This window comes from Phasianus colchicus, chromosome 1, assembly GCF_987193195.1.
Source record: "Phasianus colchicus chromosome 1, bPhaCol1.hap1.1, whole genome shotgun sequence".
NCBI lineage: Eukaryota > Metazoa > Chordata > Aves > Galliformes > Phasianidae > Phasianus > Phasianus colchicus.
In genome coordinates, this window is record NC_143436.1 from 180,087,227 (window position 1) to 180,106,253 (window position 19,027).

General features: G+C 41.5%; 1 protein-coding gene and 1 long non-coding RNA gene across 8 annotated transcripts; one reads left to right on the forward strand and one right to left on the reverse strand.

Annotated features, from left to right (window-relative positions):
* Positions 1-751: 751 nt before the first annotated feature.
* LOC149920266 (uncharacterized) lies at positions 752-4,708 on the reverse strand. Of its 2 annotated transcripts, none has more exons than XR_016463379.1 (3): positions 3,873-4,708; positions 3,184-3,446; positions 752-1,149 (listed from the first exon to the last, which is right to left on the reverse strand). It is a non-coding gene; the product is annotated as an uncharacterized LOC149920266 (long non-coding RNA). The 2 variants fall into 2 exon arrangements; XR_016463378.1 differs by having other exon boundaries at positions 3,184-3,463; positions 3,873-3,981.
* GJA3 (gap junction protein alpha 3) lies at positions 3,768-17,617 on the forward strand. Of its 6 annotated transcripts, none has more exons than XR_016463377.1 (4): positions 5,102-5,190; positions 8,244-8,340; positions 10,044-13,707; positions 17,431-17,617. XR_016463377.1 is itself a non-coding variant. In XM_090133846.1 (4 exons), the coding sequence occupies exons 3-4, from the start codon at positions 10,061-10,063 to the stop codon at positions 13,610-13,612; spliced, it is 1,530 nt and encodes a 509-aa protein (XP_089989972.1). In that variant the 5' UTR covers positions 5,102-5,190; positions 8,244-8,340; positions 10,044-10,060; the 3' UTR covers positions 13,613-17,617. The 6 variants fall into 6 exon arrangements, 5 of the variants coding, with proteins under 5 accessions (XP_089989970.1, XP_089989971.1, XP_089989972.1 ...); XM_090133846.1 differs by having other exon boundaries at positions 10,044-11,546; positions 13,569-17,617; XM_090133847.1 differs by having other exon boundaries at positions 10,044-10,129; positions 10,304-17,617.
* The last annotated feature ends 1,410 nt before the right edge of the window (positions 17,618-19,027 follow it).

Consider the following 19,027-nt stretch of genomic DNA (forward strand, 5'->3'; position numbering starts at 1 on the left):
CTCTGGCTGTACTTCCATAGGTGGCTGCTTCTAGAAAGACAGAAGCCTTCCTACCTTTCCCCTCTTTCATTTCTGTACTTTCCTTTCTCTCTAGTCATTTCTATTAGCCACTTTCTCCCTTGCTGCAACACAATCTCTTCTCAACAGCTGTATGAGCAGTTTTAACTCACTAACTCAGCAGAGAACTCTTTGAACTCTGTTTTTTTTTTTTTTTCTTTCTCTCTTTTTTTTCCCAGCTCAGTTAGGTGGAATTGTGGTCCACATTAATATACACCGAGTACTAATATTTCTGTCTTATTTCTTCACTTTTCTGCCAGTAGGAAAAAAAAAGCTTAATGCCATAACCAAATGATAAAAAGTGTCATTCCTCTTGAGATTCTACATGTCCTGTATCTTACAGCTACAAATCCCAGAGCAGTCTGATTTTTCACTGTGTTCGGAGATTTCCCACAGATTTCTTTTGAGAGGAAGCCTGCTCTGTCAGTTAAAATGCCAGCCTAGGATTTCAGCACCGTACTCAGCTCTGCTCCATATTTTTTGTGTAATCTAGGATAATTCATTTGCGCCACTGTTCCTACAAACTCAGTAACTTTTTTTGCCACCAGTTATTCATTTGTTAATATTCTTCATTCTCTGATGTGCTTGTCAGTAGTATCTAACAGAGCAGAAAACTAGATACTAATTGGAATAGTTAATAATAGTAACTATGTAATATGAAATTAAACTACTACTACAGTTTTTATTACCGATTTATTAAATAGTTGATTTCGATTCATCCGTGTAGAAAACAAGGAAGGAAGGAAGAAAAGGCTTTAGTGCTTTTCTTAGCTTTAGCTGGACCGCTGCCTCCTGGTAGTGGCCTTTCTCAGCATTTAAATATCTCTAGTGCCATCTTCTGTAGCATAGCGGCATGTCAAGCAAAGTTCTCACCGCTCGCATCCCATACAGGGTGGTTGCCCCAACGCTCTGAACTGAAGGCGTAGGTAGCTCCTTTTGATGCTGTGCGAATACAATTACAATCAGCACGGTCAAGCTGTGTAGCACTTTGATGTGGCTTGTTTATGACTAAAGATGTGCACTGCAGATCAGAGTTGCTTCCATTAAATGCGTTTGGAGGCACCGATATGGGACGAGTGATCCTCCTCTGTACTGCAAAACAGATGCGTATAGTCGAAGTAGCATGGGGTAAAACTCTGCTTTTCATCAATATTCATATGCAGATCTCTTTCTTTCTTATAGGACAGCAGCTCAGGTTCAGCCTAAGATTAATATGTATCTTCTTAACTTATGAGATCTTTTCACTATTTTATAGAGCTTAGTATGTCTCGGGAAGGAAAATACTACTTTTACTCTTTTCCTCTTGTACTCGGCTTCAGATCCTCATCTTCTAGTACACAGCTAACAAATAGCCTGTCATACCTCCTCAGCATGCTTTCATCTTTGGTTTTTCACCAGTACTTAATTGGCCTTTTACTTTTAAAGCTGCACCTTTCGGGTTTACTTGGGGCATTTTGCCTCTCTGCTTCCGAATTTTTCTACAGCCATCCCAGAGATTTGTCGACAGTCTGTTCTTCCCTTCCAGAAGGGAATTCTTGGAATGGAATTTATTAGTGGATGGAATTTATTAGTGGATGGATGTAGTCCTGCTGTGGGCAGCCACTGCATCAGATTATCCCTGTTTGAAGATATATTGGATTCTATCTTAAAAACCTTCTGGGTCAGTACTGAAAGGCTCCTCTAGAACATCACTGCTCTTCTGATCAAGAGTATTTTTCTAACAAAAGAGTTTTAAGGCTAGTCTATACAGCAAGTGGGAAATACTTCTTAAAATCTTCACGGTACTGGAAAAGCAGTATCGTTGCGGGTTTTGTTGTGGAAACCCAGTGATTCATGCAATTAAACCTTTTGGACAGATGATTCTAAGTGATATCTTTCTCTTTCTATTCCTAGGATCAAGTCTTTCAGCTGAGGGGCTTCATGGAGTGCTGTGACTGACATGGACTGCTGGGATTTCCTCCTTTGCACTCATGCCCCACTGCTCCAGGATCAACACTGCAATACTACTTCCCTTACAGTCATGGCAGCGCTGTGTATCACTCATCTCTGCTGATAGTCATTTGTCCTTGTGCCACTACTACTGCTTAGGTCAGCAGAGATCTTTCTAGTGTTTCCAGATGAAAGATTTAAGAGGGAGAAACCAAGCATTGCAAAGATCTGGATCCTCTGTTTCCATTTGCCACTAGTCCTCTGCTACACACGGCTATTCAGTGTCTCAAATCTTTTTCTTGAACAGAATCAAAGAATCATGGAATCGTTTGAGTTGGAAGGGACCTTTAAAGGCCACGTAGTCCAACTTCTCTGCACTGAACAGAGACACCTGTAGCTCCAACAGGTTGCACAGAGCCCAATCTAGCCTGATCTTGAATGTTTCCAGTGACAGGGCATCCACCACATCTCCAGGCAATCTGTCAAAAGGCTTCACTATCCTTATCATAAAAAACCTTTTTGCCTCTACATCTCTCCTCTTTCAGTTTGAAACCATTTCCCCTTGTCCTGTGACAGCAGGTGAGTCCGTCCCCTTCTTTCTTATAGTCCCATTTTAGATACTGGAAGGCCACTATCAGGTATCCCCAGAGCCTTCTCTCCTCTGGGCTGAAGTTTTTTGTTATGACCTTCTGTAGTTGAGTTTTCAGCTCTCTGACTGTAGAGTAGCTACCAACTGAAACTTGTATATAAATGCCAATAAAGTCATTCTGCCTAATGTTTTCTTTTCTTGGGATAATAATCAAGAACATGCAAAAGCTGAACCAAAATGTAGAGGATGGTAATGTTTTTGAGTATCAATGCTGAAAATATGCACCTGCAAATTATCTGGACTATTCTGAGCATTGCTGCAATAAATCAAGCTCTTCAAATGCCATGTGCACGGCAGCATGACAGATATTCTTGTCTGAGAGAAAACACTTCTCAAAATATTGCTCATAATGCCTTTAATTCCTAGCACAGACTCAATCAAGGGTATAGTCAGGGGTACAGGCGCTCATTTTGCCCAGCAATGGGCAAAAACTGGGGCAGTTCCATACAAACAGGAGAAAGAACTTCTTTACTGTGAGAGTGACAGAGCACTGGAACAGGCTGCCCTGAGGGGCTGTGGAGTCTCCTATGGGGATACTCAAGACCCACCTGGGCACTCTCCTTTGTGACCTGCTGTAGGGATCCTGCTCTGGCAGGGGGTTGGACCGGAGGATCTCCAGAGGTTGCCTTCCATCCCTATGACTCTGTGATTCCGTGAAAACCTGAAGACATTTGTAGAACGTGAGGGGCCTCTTGAAATAATGCAAGGCACTGTGATGTAGTGCTGCTTCCTTTCGACCTATGGAATGATCTGGCCTGGTGTGAGAGCGTTAACTGCAGCCGGTGAAGCACAGCTTGTGGTGCTGTCAGCCCTGTGGGGCTGCAGGGTCTGTGGAAAAAAAAAAACAAACTCCTTTGTGTGAACACCCAAGATTTAAGATGTATCTGACACCGCACGGAAGGCAGCGCGGATTCTCCCCCGCAAGGTCTGCGGGCAGTACAAGCGCTGCGTAAGAGCCCCTCACAGAACCCAACCTCCTCCGGCCGCTGCACGCGGTACACGAGGCCGCCACTGGGCGGCGCTGCTCCGCCCCTCAGAGCCGGGTGCCCGGCGCCCGCCGCAGAGCCGAGCCGGAGGGGCGCCGCGGGCTGCCGCCGGCCCGAGGGGAGCCGGGCTGCAGGCAGGGCGCGGCCGCCCCGCCGGGCACCCGCAGCCTCCTCCGCCTCCCGAGCGAAGCTTTGCGGGCTTGTTTTCTCCAGAGTTAAACGAGCTATGAGCGAACGCTGCCCGGACTCACCCGAACGAGCCGAGCTTTTGCCGCTCCCAATAGCGCCGCTCCCGCAACGCGTAAGTAGAGCGCAGCGGGCGGGTGCCCTGCTCGGCCACCTCCGCCCCTCGGCCGTGCCCCGTGCCGAGCGATCTGCCCCTGCGCTCACCGGCGGGACGGGGCCTGGCGCGGCGAGAAGCGCCCGAACCTCCCGCAGCGCCTCGGGAATGCAGCGGAGGGAAGCGCCGGCTGCTCCGGGATGTCACGGCTCCTGCCCGCCCCGCTGTGCGTGTGGAGCGGGTGGCGGTCCTTCCCCAAGGGCTGCCGCTCGCATTTGAGCGCTGATGCGCATTTCGAGCCAGTTTCAGGCTAGGAGTCGAATTAACTCCCGATATAAAGCGGAGACGGATTTGCTTGCAGCCTCGTACGAGGCGCCTCGCGGGAGGACGGCGCGGGCCGAGCGACCCCAGGCGCCTCTGACTTCCACAGGGTGAGCGCCGAGCTGCCTGCCGGGCCGGGGGCTTCTGCCCCAGCCAGGGGACAGCGGCGTGCTGACCTCCGCCGGGCCGCGCGGGGAGCGAGCGGGGAACGAGCTTCTGCCTCACTCCTCGCGCCGAGAGGTGCCAAAAACCCCGTGTTCGCTGAGGACTCAAAGGGGATGGAAAGTGTTTGAAATGAGTGAAAGTTCTTTGGAATTCTTTGAAAATTTGATGAGGCAAGCGTTTAAAAAAAAGGTATCAGAAAGATATTTGAGTCCGTTCCTGACTTGCCGAGGAAATCACATCAGCACAGGACGTTGTTAGGAGTCCTGAGCATGAGTTAGTTGTGTAAGAATCTGGCACAGATATGAGCAAGGAATTGAACCGAGTAGGCAAAGCTGCTTGAGTTTCCCTTTAAGGGGATTTTAAAGGGAGAAGGAAAAATCTCTCTGGAGCATTTCAGAATTAAACAAGGAAAACAAATTTTCTTGATTTTGACAGTGTAGAAAAGTTCTTTAAGAAGTTTGAAGAGGACATCTGGCACTGCCTCCCCTGCAGTAACTTGTGTGAAGTGCCCTCTCACTTCAACCTGTCTGTTGGGTGCCTGCTGCTCTGTAGTGGAAAAGGGTCTTGAATCTTTGAACTGGCAGCAAAGCTCCTCTTTCCCTTGTAACTCTGGGGCGGGGGGTGGGACGCTTCTTACTGTGCAGTTTTTGGATCCGTGTGGCTGATGACATGTGGACACTTGACAGATCTGTCTCATTCACGCTCCACTCACTCGCGATGTAGGGACTGTCCCCTTCATGCTCGACGGCCATTCCTAGTGCCCCGGTAGCTCCACAGTCTCCTCACCTTTCAGTGTTTTATTGGTAAGTCACTGTCTTTTAATTCCGAAGTAGAGCTCTAGGGTGGCATTTTAGTGTGCTGGGAAAGGAAATGGGATACTTTTTGTTCCTGTGAGCAGTGAATCAGAGCAGAGGTTTGCTATGCCAGGGAACAGAGGAGTTCTGCAGGTGGAGTGTACTCTCCTGGGTCAGCTCCTTGTGCTTTTCCTTTACTCCAGCCAAACTTTCACTGGAGTCAAGAGGTTTCGCCTAGGATTTAAGGAAAAGGCTCCATGACGTTTAAGACAGGAGATTCATTTCTCACAAGTTTTTAAAGTGTAATGAAGGTGATTGTAGATGCTTCTTAAAGTGTTACACTGAGCATGAAGAAAGGTGTTTCTCAAGCCCTCATTAAAAACAAATTTATAAAGCTAATTATGAAACCTCAACTGTTATTTCATATATGTATGTGTACAAGACCAAATGCCATTACGTTTCACTGAAAATTACAGCAGCTCATTCTCTCCCTTCACATTTTCCAGACATGGTCCACTGCAAACTTTGTGCAAGGTGACATCTTTTCCTTTACTATAATTTACTATAAAAGATAATTTACTGTAAAAACAAGGAAATATTGCAAGTTATATTTTATCTTTTAGCAGCTTTTTTTTTTTCTCATACTGGTTTGTGAAGTGTACATAATTTTGAATATGAAAACAAATCCCAAGATATTATAGACTATCAAAGGAAATGAAATGTGGACTGAATTTAAGAAACTGAACCGTGTTCTGACAGAGATGCATTAGTCTCAAAATAATTGCTAAAGGACATTTTTCTAGATTTGACAGCATTATAAAAACATAAGTAGAGCAGGTGTCACAATATGGAAATATACATAACATAGCTATGTAATAATTTATATGTATATGCATGCATGTGTATATATGCATACATAAGCATACGTAAGAGTAAAATCATAAGTAATTAAAATACCATACTTCATACAGTAGCTACTTAGTGATGATGAGCCTCTTCTGTGGCAGGACCAGAAACACAATTTGTAATAATAGCTGGCAAGTTTATAGATACCAGATTATCTGTCTTCTGTGGATAGATATATTTGACATAACAACTTTTAAAATATACTCTCTCTCTTGCTCATTCTCTTTATCACACACAAACGCACACGGCATCCACAAAGCCAATTCTACTTATACTGAACTTGTTAGCTAATGGTAGAACATTAATTCTGAAGCATAATTCCGTTCCATTTTTAATGAATTGCCTGTTTTTCAGTATTTTTCTTAACAGGGACATGATTTAGCAGAGGGTTGTTAGGGCAGCATGGTCAGGTTGCGGTTGGACTTGATGATCTTTAAGGTTTCTTTTCCAACCTGAGCAGTTCTATGATTGTATGATTTTTAATGACACAACCAGTATACATAACTCCCAGTTGTTATGAAATGATCCCAAGATAAGTGAACTCCTTGCTTTTCATACCGTTGAATCAGAGTGCTCTCTGACACAGATTCTCTGTCATTCCCTTGCAAGTATTTTTTCTTGAATTTCATTTTTTAATCTGTATTTTTTCCAACTATGGAAAGAAAAAGAGCTTTCCCTTCGCAAACAGTATGTGAGACTAGAGTTAAACAATTTCCTGTCTCTGTATTTGAAAGCACGATCAGCTGTGCTGGAAGTAGTCCTGTTCAAGTGAAGTTTAGTACTACAGAGCTAGCTTGGAACTGTTCTCAGCTGAAATAGTGCCTGTTTAAATATGATGTAGGTATTTTGTTGCTGGACCTAATGGTGACAGCTCAAATAAATAAAACTGAGAGCTCTGTGAACCCTCGGGTTAAGTCTGATGTCATTTAATCATTTTTTTTATATCAAAGCACTCCTTTAAAGTGTCTGTTATTTTCATATGAGTTGCACTGGCTTTAAGAATTGCTCGCTGGAGAATGTATTAACACTGAATGAAGATAAAAGACTTGGATCTCTGCAATCTCTCCAGCCACTGGAGATAAGTATCTTTTTATTGCCTTTGGAAATGATATCCTTCCCATATTTACTTACAGGTGATAGGCATTTGTAGGGAAGGCAGTGATTGCTGCAGTAAAATGAACATTGAGGTTGTCACCTCTGCACGGTTTAGATGCAATGAAGCATCTGCTCACTGCTTATGCATTCTTTGTGTGTACTGCACGAATCCTCAGACTCTAAAAGAAGTCATTGAATTACTGTAAGCATTAGAATAGCTTCTTAAGCATATCCATCCAAGAGCTGAATTTGTGATCATGTTAAACTTCTTTAATCCAGCCTGTATCACAGTATTTGTTACTCCCACGTTGCAATTTTTGTACTCAAAATAAGAAGGTTCCCCAAGAACACTACAACAGAGCTGAATTGAGTATATTTTTAAATGGTTTGGAGTAACATAAAGTTATAAAATGAATGAATCATTTCCTGAAAATTAATACTTCTCAAGGTTAAAATTCCTTCTCCATCCAAAATATTATACCTCCCATAAAATTAAAATTGAAAAACATAAAAACATATTTAATTAGAATTAAAGAAATAGAGTATCCTATCAATGTTAATGCAGTCTTGAGTTAGTATTTTGAAGGGCAAAAACACATTCTTTAAAAACACCTTGAATATATTAAAATAAAATAAAATATAATGAAAATTAGGTTAGGATCAGGAACATTACTACACAAAGTCAGTATTTCCTTGTTAATAACTTAACTGACCATTTATCATACTGTACTGCAAAAGGAACTCCATAATATTAAAGGCAACGTTATTGTAGGATATCAAGGATCTGTTTTGTTGTGGATAGGGTTCTTGTTGAACTAACTCTGTGGGGATAAGAAGTGCTTCAGCATTCTAGGATTTCCAAAAATGTTGCTTTTTGTGTGGAAATATACTGTTGTGCATTTACAGGTATCTTACTTCCTCATAGTAAAATTAAGTTATACAAAAATTAAGTATACAAAAAAAAAAAAAAAACTGTCTGTATAAATGACTGTAATTACCTTAACTAACAGCTTGAAAGAAGTTCAGTGCTGACTTTGGAAATGTTCCCTTTTGAATTTCAGTGACACTGTTGTTGGAAATCACAATAAATTAAATACCAATAATAGTGACTTCTACACGTAATGATGAACTCCTCTTCTTGGGAACTGTAGCACACAGGTACTTAAACAAAAAGACAAAAAGTGTATGCAAGTGAAAAGAGTGAAGTGGAGAGTGTCATTTGATTATGCTAATAAAAAGATGTTGAGATTTTTAATGAAAATAAAAGCATAATTTTTCTGATAGTTATTTTATTTATTTACTTATTTGCATCTAGATTGCTGTATCTGAACTATAAATATTAAACATTTCTGAAAGTAAAGTGTGTTTGTGTTTGTTAGGTGAATGAAATGTACTTCTTACATGTGTTTCACTCAGAAACAGCCAGAAGTGATATCAGCAGTTTATAGCTTGTTTCTCAACTGAAGACAGCTAACAAGAATATTACAAAAAAATATATAGTCCTGTATTTCAAGCCTTTCCAAATGATAATTACATCAAGTTCATACTTCATTTCTTTGTGCACAGCTGCTGAAGTGCCACGAGTTGCTTTTTTTAAAATAATTTTATTGATGTTTCAGTACATGTGGCTCAGTAACCACAAATAACGGGACAGGGGAACAACAGCATAGAAACCTTTAAACCATCCCTCTTCGTATTTAGCATTTTCCCCAATATTTCTAGTTATTCAGTAATTCTCTCTCTCTAAACATGAGTAGACTTGGAGAGCATGCTTGTTGGTGTGCACATTCCAGGATTAAACTGTAAATGTTATAGATTTTGAATCAGAATTTTGGGGTTTGTACAGTATTAAAATAGCAGAGACTTGAGACATTGGCCTCTTGAGTGCTATAATAATTAAGTCCTGATGATAAATAAGTGACTTTGTATCATGCCACGATAAAGGTGCAGTCACATTATAATTAGAATATTCTGATTAATTGAACTAATTTCCACCTGTTCTTTCCTAAAAATAGGCAAGAGCAGTTAGAGGCACCTCAGGCATAGCTCTGAGTCTGTCTTGCTGTCCAGTCTGTACAGACATTTACAGCTGTACTGGCTGGTGGAAGCACTAAACATCCTGCTTCTGCGTTCCCCACAGCCCAGGGCTGCATGGGACAGGAGGTTAGTCTGAAGGCAATGCCTCCTATTTATTTCCATGGAAACGACAACAGATACAAAGAGCACAATAACAGTACTTGATAGAGCATATTCTCAGCTACAAAAAAAATATTTTTCAGCACAGCCAGCACCACGAGCTAGGCATTTTCACCAGTGGTGAACCAAAAACCTTCATGCCGCACTGGGAAAAATCTGCATGGCCATTGCTGCTGCTGCTGAAATGTACCACCCACTGCCTCACTGTGCTCACATTCACTGTTTGGTCTTCGTACACATTCAGCAAGTGTTGATGAATGTCAGTGGGTGCCATTTTTTCCACATGAGGGAATTCTGTTCCACAACTTTGCTTCATACGCACTTCCATGCCAGATGCCGTTCTGTCAGGCTGCCCCTCTGCTGCCATCTGTCACACAGCAACAGCATGTAATGGAAAACTGGTGGGAAGGTTCAGCCTCTACTGCCATCCCACCAACATCTGCCTCTCATGTGATGAGCCAAAAAAGTGAAATAGAATGCATTACTTTTGAAGCAGCCCAAAGTAATTTGGAACATATTTGTGCAATATTCTGCAAAAGGGAGTACATTTAAATGTCATTTATGGAGGAACAAGCTGTTCTGCTTCAGCGTTGTATAATAACAATATTTTTTAACATTGTATAATAACAATATTTTTTAACATTGCTCTGATGCTCTTATTGCAGGCTAGAAATCTGAAACGATGGGTGACTGGAGCTTTCTGGGGAGGCTGCTAGAGAACGCGCAGGAGCACTCCACGGTGATTGGCAAGGTTTGGCTGACAGTACTGTTCATCTTCAGGATACTGGTGCTGGGGGCTGCCGCTGAGGAAGTCTGGGGAGACGAGCAGTCAGACTTTACATGCAACACTCAGCAACCTGGTTGCGAAAATGTTTGCTATGACAAAGCCTTCCCCATTTCTCATATCCGCTTCTGGGTGCTGCAGATCATTTTTGTCTCCACTCCAACCCTCATCTACCTGGGCCACGTGCTGCACATTGTACGCATGGAGGAGAAGAGGAAAGAAAAAGAAGAGCTGAAAAAGAGGGGAAGTGTCAAAGACAACAACTACCCAGGAGCAGCAACATCTGGTGGTGGTAGTAGAGGTGGCAATAATTTCAAGGATCCTCCAATCAAAATGGGAAAGGAGAAGCTTCCGATCCGTGATGAGCGTGGTAGAATCCGTATGGGAGGTGCTCTGCTCCGTACCTACATCTTCAACATCATTTTCAAGACGCTGTTTGAGGTAGGCTTCATTGTGGGCCAGTACTTCCTTTATGGCTTTGAACTAAAGCCAGTCTACCAATGCAGCCGTCCACCTTGCCCACACACTGTGGACTGCTTCATCTCACGGCCCACTGAGAAGACAATCTTCATCATCTTCATGTTGGTGGTGGCCTCTGTCTCCCTGCTGCTGAACATGCTTGAGATATATCACTTGGGGTGGAAGAAGCTGAAGCAGGGCATGACAAGCCAGTACAGCCTTGAGATGCCTGTTACAACGCTGACACCGGTCATGGTAACAGGGGAACCCAAACCAGTTTCCCTGCCACCACCAGCACCACCAGTGGTGGTAACCACCACTGCACCTGCTCCTGTTCTGCCTGACACGCGTGCTGTCACACCGCTGCTGGCTCCAGTGACCATGGCACCCTACTATGCTGCGGCTGCTCCTAGGGCACGGCCTCCCTCCAACACTGCCTCCATGGCAAGCTATCCTGTTGCTCCACCAATTCCAGAGAACAGGCACCGTGCTGTCACCCCTACGCCCGTCTCCACTCCTGTCACCATCCCAACTCCCATCCCCACACCCACACCAGCCGTCATCAACTACTTCAACAACAAAAGCAATGCCCTGGCAGCCGAGCAGAACTGGGTCAATATGGCAGCTGAGCAGCAAGGCAAGGCACCCTCCAGCTCAGCGGGTTCCTCCACCCCTAGCAGTGTCCGGCATCCCCTTCCAGAGCAGGAAGAGCCCCTGGAGCAGCTTCTCCCACCCCCAGCCGGGCCACCCATCACCACAGCCAACAGTGGCAGCAGCTCCAGCTTGAGCGGAGCAAGTGGAAGCAAGTGGGATGTGGAAGGCGAGGAGGAGCTGGCGGAGGAACGGCCCATCTCAGCCACCTGCACCACCGTGGAGATGCATGAGCCACCGTTGCTTGTAGACACACGGCGTTTGAGCAGGGCCAGTAAGTCGAGCAGCAGCAGAGCCAGGTCAGATGACTTGGCCGTGTAGTGTGATCAGCGCTGTGCAGTGGAGCAGGTGGCTGAAGGCAGAGTGGGCAGGGGACCTTCCCCAAAGAGGCCAGGCCTGGCACGGGTGGGAAGGCCTGGGTTTCAACTTTGATGCTTGCTGTTTTTGCACTCTGTGAGTTGTAGTGGGGAAAATAGCAACGTTTTCTAATAGGTCAGGGGTGGCCGAAGCGCAGCCCGTATGCCAGGGGACCAATCCTGCTCTCTTTAGTGGCTATGGCAGATCTCCCAAGGGCAGCCATAGTGGAGGCCTGCAGAGGTAACAGGTGGTGATGGTAGCTGGTCATGTGCCCTGAGGCTGACTTTCATTTGAGCAAAATGTTCCTATCCCTAGTGCCCATGTGCCTGCCCATCATCTCCTCCATGCCCTTGTCTTCACTTCCAGCCTTTTCACATAAGCTCTATGTGAGCAGATACCATGACTTATTTTCTTCCTTTTAAATCCCGTGTAGCCCAATGGCAAACATCAGGATGGCGCACTGCCTGTTGGCAGCTGTCATCTCTCTGGACCAACTTGCCATATTAAAGACCAAGGTGACTGCAGTATCTTCCATATAACACAACTTAAGGAAGCCTTTGTGTTCATGGCAAATTGCCAACGTGGTCCTCTTGGCTGGGCAAAGTTTAGGTTACCCCTGTAATAGATTTTATCATTTTGAGGTTCATCTTTCTATTTTATTTTATTTTTTCCTTTTTATTTTTTAACTCTTGACCTGTTAGGAAGTGTTCGGTTTGACCTTCTATCCAGCGTTTGCCAGCAATGATCACATCATGTTTTGAAGCCCACAAATATATTTGGCCATGCTTGATTATAATTTTAGATGACTTCTGAAATTGCTTAGAAGAGGACAGGAATGTAAACCACACACCTCAGAAATGATTACACAGAACAATTTCTCTTCAGAAAGCAAGGATTATGGTTTCAGTACATTGTGGCCCTATATGTTGCCCATGGACAATCAATAGGATGAAGTAGAGCTCTGCATTTTAGACTATTAGTTACCAGCTTAAGTTTGTTGGAAGAAAGCTATTTAGAAGTAAACTTGAGTGCATATTTTTAAGTATTTGAACCTTTCTAGAGTAATTTTGATCTGTAGATTTAAAGTTAATTGACTGTGTACTTACTCATTTTAGTTTGATTTTTGATCTTACAAGAAAATGTAAGGGGAAAGAAACTTAACTAATGGTGACAAAGACCCAAACCAATATTTCCTGTTATGATCTACCCTGTCCCTTAACAGCAATCTGTAGTGTCTGAGAAGTCTGTAAAAACAGATTTAGACAATGTTGTGTTGCAGAAAAGGTGGCTAAAATATCTGGGCAACATGCTGATGGGTCTGTATTGACCCCACTGAAGTCACTTGCAGAATTTCCATTCATTTTAACAAGGAGCAAGGTTTGGCAATGGAACTTTCAGGCTGTATTCAATCAGAACTAAAATTCACATGGAGTTTTGGGAGCCAGAACAAGTGTAGATTTGGGGCCTTATATAGAGATTTTAAAATCCTGCTTTTGAAAATTGTGAACTTCCCTTAAAAATGAGTAGAGGAAACAACTGGGTATTTTTTTCTAAGGTGCAGCTTTTCTTTTAACTGGCTTAATCCTTCATTTCATTGTAACAAATACTCTTACAGAAATTAGTCAGAATTTTAAATTCCTGAGCAGGCTTGTGAGAGTTTGGGTACAAAGCAATGCAGGATTAGGTTCAACTTCTGTTCTAAGCAAAATCCAAAATAATTGAAGCTCAGACTCAGCCTTTTTGCTGCTGTAAATTGGAAGTACTGTAATTGGAGAAGAGCAACCAAACACATTGGGATAGCCCTTCACATGTTGGAAGTATTTGGCCTGGCAGTGCAACCCTTACTCAGGCAAAGCAGGGTCATCCTGTAGCAAACAGTTAAGTTGCCAGTGACTTTGCTGTTAAATGTTTTCTGGAATGTGTTTATTTTATTCAACAGTTAAAATGTTCCCACCACTCAAGCTTGAAGTGGTCTGCTTTTGAATAGATACAAGGATTTTCTCTTGGTCAGAGGTACTGTTCTGCAGCCCCTGGGCATGCTGTCTCATGACTTCATTGACCAGCTTGTAGTGAACCAGGTGAGAAGTCTTTTTTGATGCCACTGATCTTGAAGCAGGCTCTGCATTAAGAGTCAATATACAGTAGTACAGTAAAGATATCTACTGTTAGGTGTTCAGCTTGAGGCATTCACTCTTGGATTTTCTGTTATAAGCCATAAAAACCCTTTCTACAAGAAAGCCAAAAGTTGAATCCCACTTTCCGTTGTATCCATGCAACTGTGCTGAACTTAATTAAAGTTGATGAAATTGCCTCATTGTAAAATAAGAGGCAGAGTTTAGCACTCAAAAATTTTAGACTCATTAGTATGTGTAGTAGAGGTTTTAAGTTTAGATAAATGTCAAATAATTAGACTGCTGAAATAATGCAATAAGCATATCTGCATATTAGTACATCAAAATTCATTTGGAATGGCTGGATTTTCCTTTCTTTCGTACTTCTGGAGAATGAAGTCAAAGTCTTTCTGGAGTGTATTTCCAGACCACCTGGGAAATGTGTTGTTTTTTGTTTCTTTTTTTAATATTGAGGCCCAAGAGCAAAACTGACTTTCTGTTGATGGAGCCCTGTTTCTTGCTGCCTTTAATTTAGTGAGCCCCTACAGAGTGAGTCCTGCAGGACTGCATCCATACCGTATGTATAAAATGAGAACGGAGATAGTTTTAACTTAGGATCAACTGATACCTTCTGAATTAACATGTGGTTAGACCTGCAGAGAGCTCAGGTGCTTTTGTGGAATATGTGGTATTTTCAGGCAGAGTAATTACTGGAAAGCTGTAAAAGATCTTTTTTTCTCTTTTTCTCTTTTTCTTTCTTTTTCTTTTCCCCTGTAAGGTTCAGGGGGAGAAATGTAACTCTTCTACAACCCCCAAGAGAAATTTGACAGCAGCCTCCACATCAAAGCAGAGCTTGTCTGAGAAAGCAAAGCTGCAACTTAAAAGTTGTGCTTTTAAAATCAGCTTGTTTAATTTCCACCAAATATTTCTACAGTCTCAAGCTTCTTGGTTACCTACAATTTCATTTAGAGTCCACTAATTGTTCCTTCCTTGAAGCCCAGGTAATTGTTTGAGCAGAGCTCCCCTTCAGTGCTTACCACTCCTTTGAGTTGCTGTGTCACATCTGAGATCAGATCTGTTGAAAAAAGTCTCATTAATGTGGCAGAATTTGAGTATTTTGATTAATCTTTACTTATGAATTTTCACTGAATTCACATACATGGTAAAGCAGAAGGACCAAGCTCAGAATTTGGTCGAATGCAGTGTAACATAGGACTATAGCTCTTAATTTGGAACTAATGGAAAACTTAGGATAAGATCTAATTCTTTGCGCTTTTCTTTCCCAAATAAGAATTACAAATAGAAAATATTTAGTGTCTAATAAGACATTTTCAGAATGTAACTATTGGCTGGTGTATCAAAAGGTGAGTGTTACAGTGATTTAAGGTATTTGCCCTGTTTTGATATTAAAAACAGATTAATTTGCTACCTTCCATAGTTCTAGGAAAAATGTATGAACACCAACTAACTTGCAGAACAGACTGTCAATACAGTCCGATAATTTTCAAGTTGTTTACTCTTATACATTAATTAACTCCAAAGAAGGAGCTGATAGCAAATAATACTTTGATTTAGCTTGGTCATGCAGGGGGTTGAAAACAAAATCCTGAAAGATTGTACTGATACCCATAACCCAGTTATTGCAGAAGTAGAACAGAATCATGCCTGATATTAAGAAAAGTGAAAAAAAAGTAACCACTAATTTTTACTCTTTGAACAGAATGATTGTGGGAAGATTGTTTTGCCTTAAACATAGTTAAAAAAAATAAACGTTAAGTAAACTATGAAAAAGAAAAGAAGAAAAGCAACAACAACAAAAAATACTCTTTGAACAAGTTACCAGGTGTGTGATGAGCTGCTCTTTTTCCAATAAGACATTTCACTGTTACTAATTGATCCTGCTTTGAGCAACAGGGTTGGAGTAGATAACTTCCAGAAGTCCCTAACAACCACAGTGATTACATGGAACATATTTACCAAATCACTGGTTGCAGTAGTACATTTTTTCACAATAGTTTTACAAAGATATAAGAAAAATCTTATCTGTACTGTACATAAATGCATGGGTTCTTTGCCGTGGGCACAGATGTTCTGTTTTCTGTCACTGAGTTTTTTTAATTAGTGCAGCTGTGAGTTAATAGAAAAGAAAGTGAAGTATTTAAAACCACACATTTCTTCCCTTTGTGTTTTGATTAAATGAAAACAGCCTGCCTGAACCTTCCTTTTATTGAAGTGGTATATTTTTGTCTATGAAAATCCATCTACTGTTTTTTCATAGATAAAAAGGTGCTCCTTGAATTTGTTGATCCAGGCTGCCATTGAAAAATGTTAACTTCTTGAAAATAGACAGCATGCTCTGAGAAAGCAGATGAACTGTGTTCTTCTCCAGTGTAATTCAGAAACCAGTGGTGTGCAAAGTGATGCCATGGGTTGATTTGGCTTGGCATGTCTGTCATTTATGAAAGTGCATGGAGCTAATTAAATGTCTGACATTTTGCAGCTCTTGAGATTATTTCCGAGTATGAACACCCAACTACGTGTATGATCTGTGGAATAACTAAAGCAAGCTTTAAAATTCAGATCCGTACTTAGATCCTCATTCAGTGATTCATGAGACTGCCTCAGCTGATGCAGGTTGTTGCATCTCACTGAGCTCCTGTGAGTGATAACAGTCTGAAAGAGCAGAGCATTGAGCCCCCAGGCCCTTTATAATTTTTTCAATGCATACAGTAACATCGTGGATTTGAACAGGCTGGCTTTTTTTCTTTTTTCTTTTTATTTTTCCTCCCGAATATTTTTGTTTCCTTTACTTTGATTTTTCTTGTGAAAAGTGTGCTCTTGTAATTTTAATTTTCTGAAGTTTACATTCAGTTTTTGATTTCAGATTGCACATTTGGATGAAATTGTTTTCTGAGTTTACATTTGTGTAAGAATTAAAAGAGTGACTCTAGCAATATGCTGAACCTAAAAGAGCTTGTCCTACTCTGACACAGGAACTCTTCAGACATAAGGCAATGCCATTAAATAAAATGAAACCCGATCACTGACCTACCATAACAGTTTTGTCTGCATATTTAAACTATGGGAACTGGTTATACAGGGAGCACACTATGGAAAAATACACTTCATCACAAACAATTATTACCAATCAGTTTAGGGAGTCACTATTATTTATATGCCTTTTTGTGTGTGTAGAGGTTCAATGACAGAAATCAGGTGTGGCATATGTCTTTTAAGAGCAAAATTTACAGCCTGGTTGGAAATTCCAAACAAAATACTTGTGGAGAAATACTGCACTGTTTAAGATTTTACCAAAAAGATGAATGTTTTGTTTTCTAGCCAACAGTACAGTTCTGAGCCTGCAAATACAATTTCATCTGTCACTTCTACTTGTGCAAATAAGACCAGTAAATGTAATGGGACTATTTGCATAAGCAAAAAACACCAATGTGAAAAAAATAAATTGCAGATTTGCATTTTAAGTTTGCATTGAAGTTTGTTGCAAGATGCCAATCAAATTCCAGATGCTTCAGTCCTTGAAGAGTTATGCAAGAAATGTGAACGTGCTTTATTATGGAGAATATACTCCTATTCCCATTTACAACGTATCTCACAACTAAAAGGTTGTAAAGCACTAGAAAGCTTACTCAGAGCTTTCTTGTTGCTTACCAGGTGTCTTTTACATTACAGAACCTGACAACAAACATAATGAATTTTCTGGACCATCATGGACTTACAGTAACAATAAAAGCAGCAAACAATTAAAAGTGCTGTCTTCCCAGAAGTGCCTTGTGTATTAAATTCTGTAAGAAACAAGTTGATGTAGATGTTTATTTACCTCAAATGTTTACAAAATCGTGACTAAATAAACTTTTTGTACCACAGTATTGTCTCTTTTAGATTCAATTTTCATGCCTCTGTAGATGGTCTTTCAAAATACAGGAGTGACTGAACAGTTAAGCAAAGTCAGTTAGCTCTTTCCCTTTATTCACTTGCTCTGCTGCTTCCCTTCTTCATATGAAGTGCATGCTGAAGTGAAGCTGTTGGAAAACTGGATGTTGAGACCCTTCTCTATGCAGAACTCTCCTGGCTTCAAAGGAACTCACAGTCCAGAAGACACAGCTGATCAAGACCTGCGCTAGCAATTAAGAGACGTGAAGAGCTGACCACCTTGAAACTAGTGGGAGGTCCTCCTCTCCTACTGAATACAGGTTTCATCCTTGGTTCTTACTTTGGCGTACGTGTTTGTCTCATGTTGTTTTGGCGTTAGTAAGGATTTCCATCTTTTCATTAAATTCACTGCTTTTGACCTGTACAGGTATTGGCCATCTGGCTGATTTGTCTAAAAAGGTTCTTGCTACAAATGCACAAGAGATTTTAGTGCTGGCAAAATGGGGCCCTACTGGGGAAAATACAGAGTACTCATTGTGTTTGAAATCTGCCCCTTGTAGACAGTATTCAGAGTTTAGCACACAGAAGCATAACTCAGTTTTGTACTGAAAATGTACTATGTACTAATGACAAGTTATGTCAAAGTATCACATAACCCTGTAAAGATGTTTCCAAGAACTTTAATCTGTGAAAAGCAGCAATGTGGGCAAGGTTAAGTGACTCTTGTAGAAATCTTAGAACAGGTATGGAAGTGTTGTAAAACTAATTTCTTATACATTGTTTATACACCTATGCCACAGACCTGAGAGGGCAGGATAGTTTCTGTCCTGCAGAACAGTCTTTCTTACTCCTGTGTTAGTACAGTTACTACAGTACTTTTTGATGTCTTCTGTGATCAGGCAATGCCATGTCTGCTTTACATGATGCAGACAAGATCCACCAAAGTGAATGAGTAAATGGTGGGAAAGTGAAATCAACATATTATTTTCCACATGAAAATATATCTTGTACTTCTATACTCCTAAATTAATACAAACTAAAAAGAAGGGGCAGGCATTTACAAGCTATTGCATGTTCTCACTTCCCAGTTTGGCAATATTATACTTTCTAAAGATTCTGGCTTTAAGGAATGCTGTGGCCTTCTGAGCAGAGATTAAGGGATAATTATGGTTGAGTTATCCAGCTCCACAGAGGAACCTACTGTTTGTTTTGCATGGCTTATTTAGCGGGGTCTGTTATGAAAATGGAGCACAAAATGCAGAGCTAAGCAGCTGAGGATGATTTGCCTAAGCAAACTTGTTCTTGTTTGAATTAGTCTTGGATAATCTGAGAAGAAAGTGGCTTTTTCATTATAAGCAGTGGAAGATGAGGAAGGGCAGAATCATAAAGTAGTTAT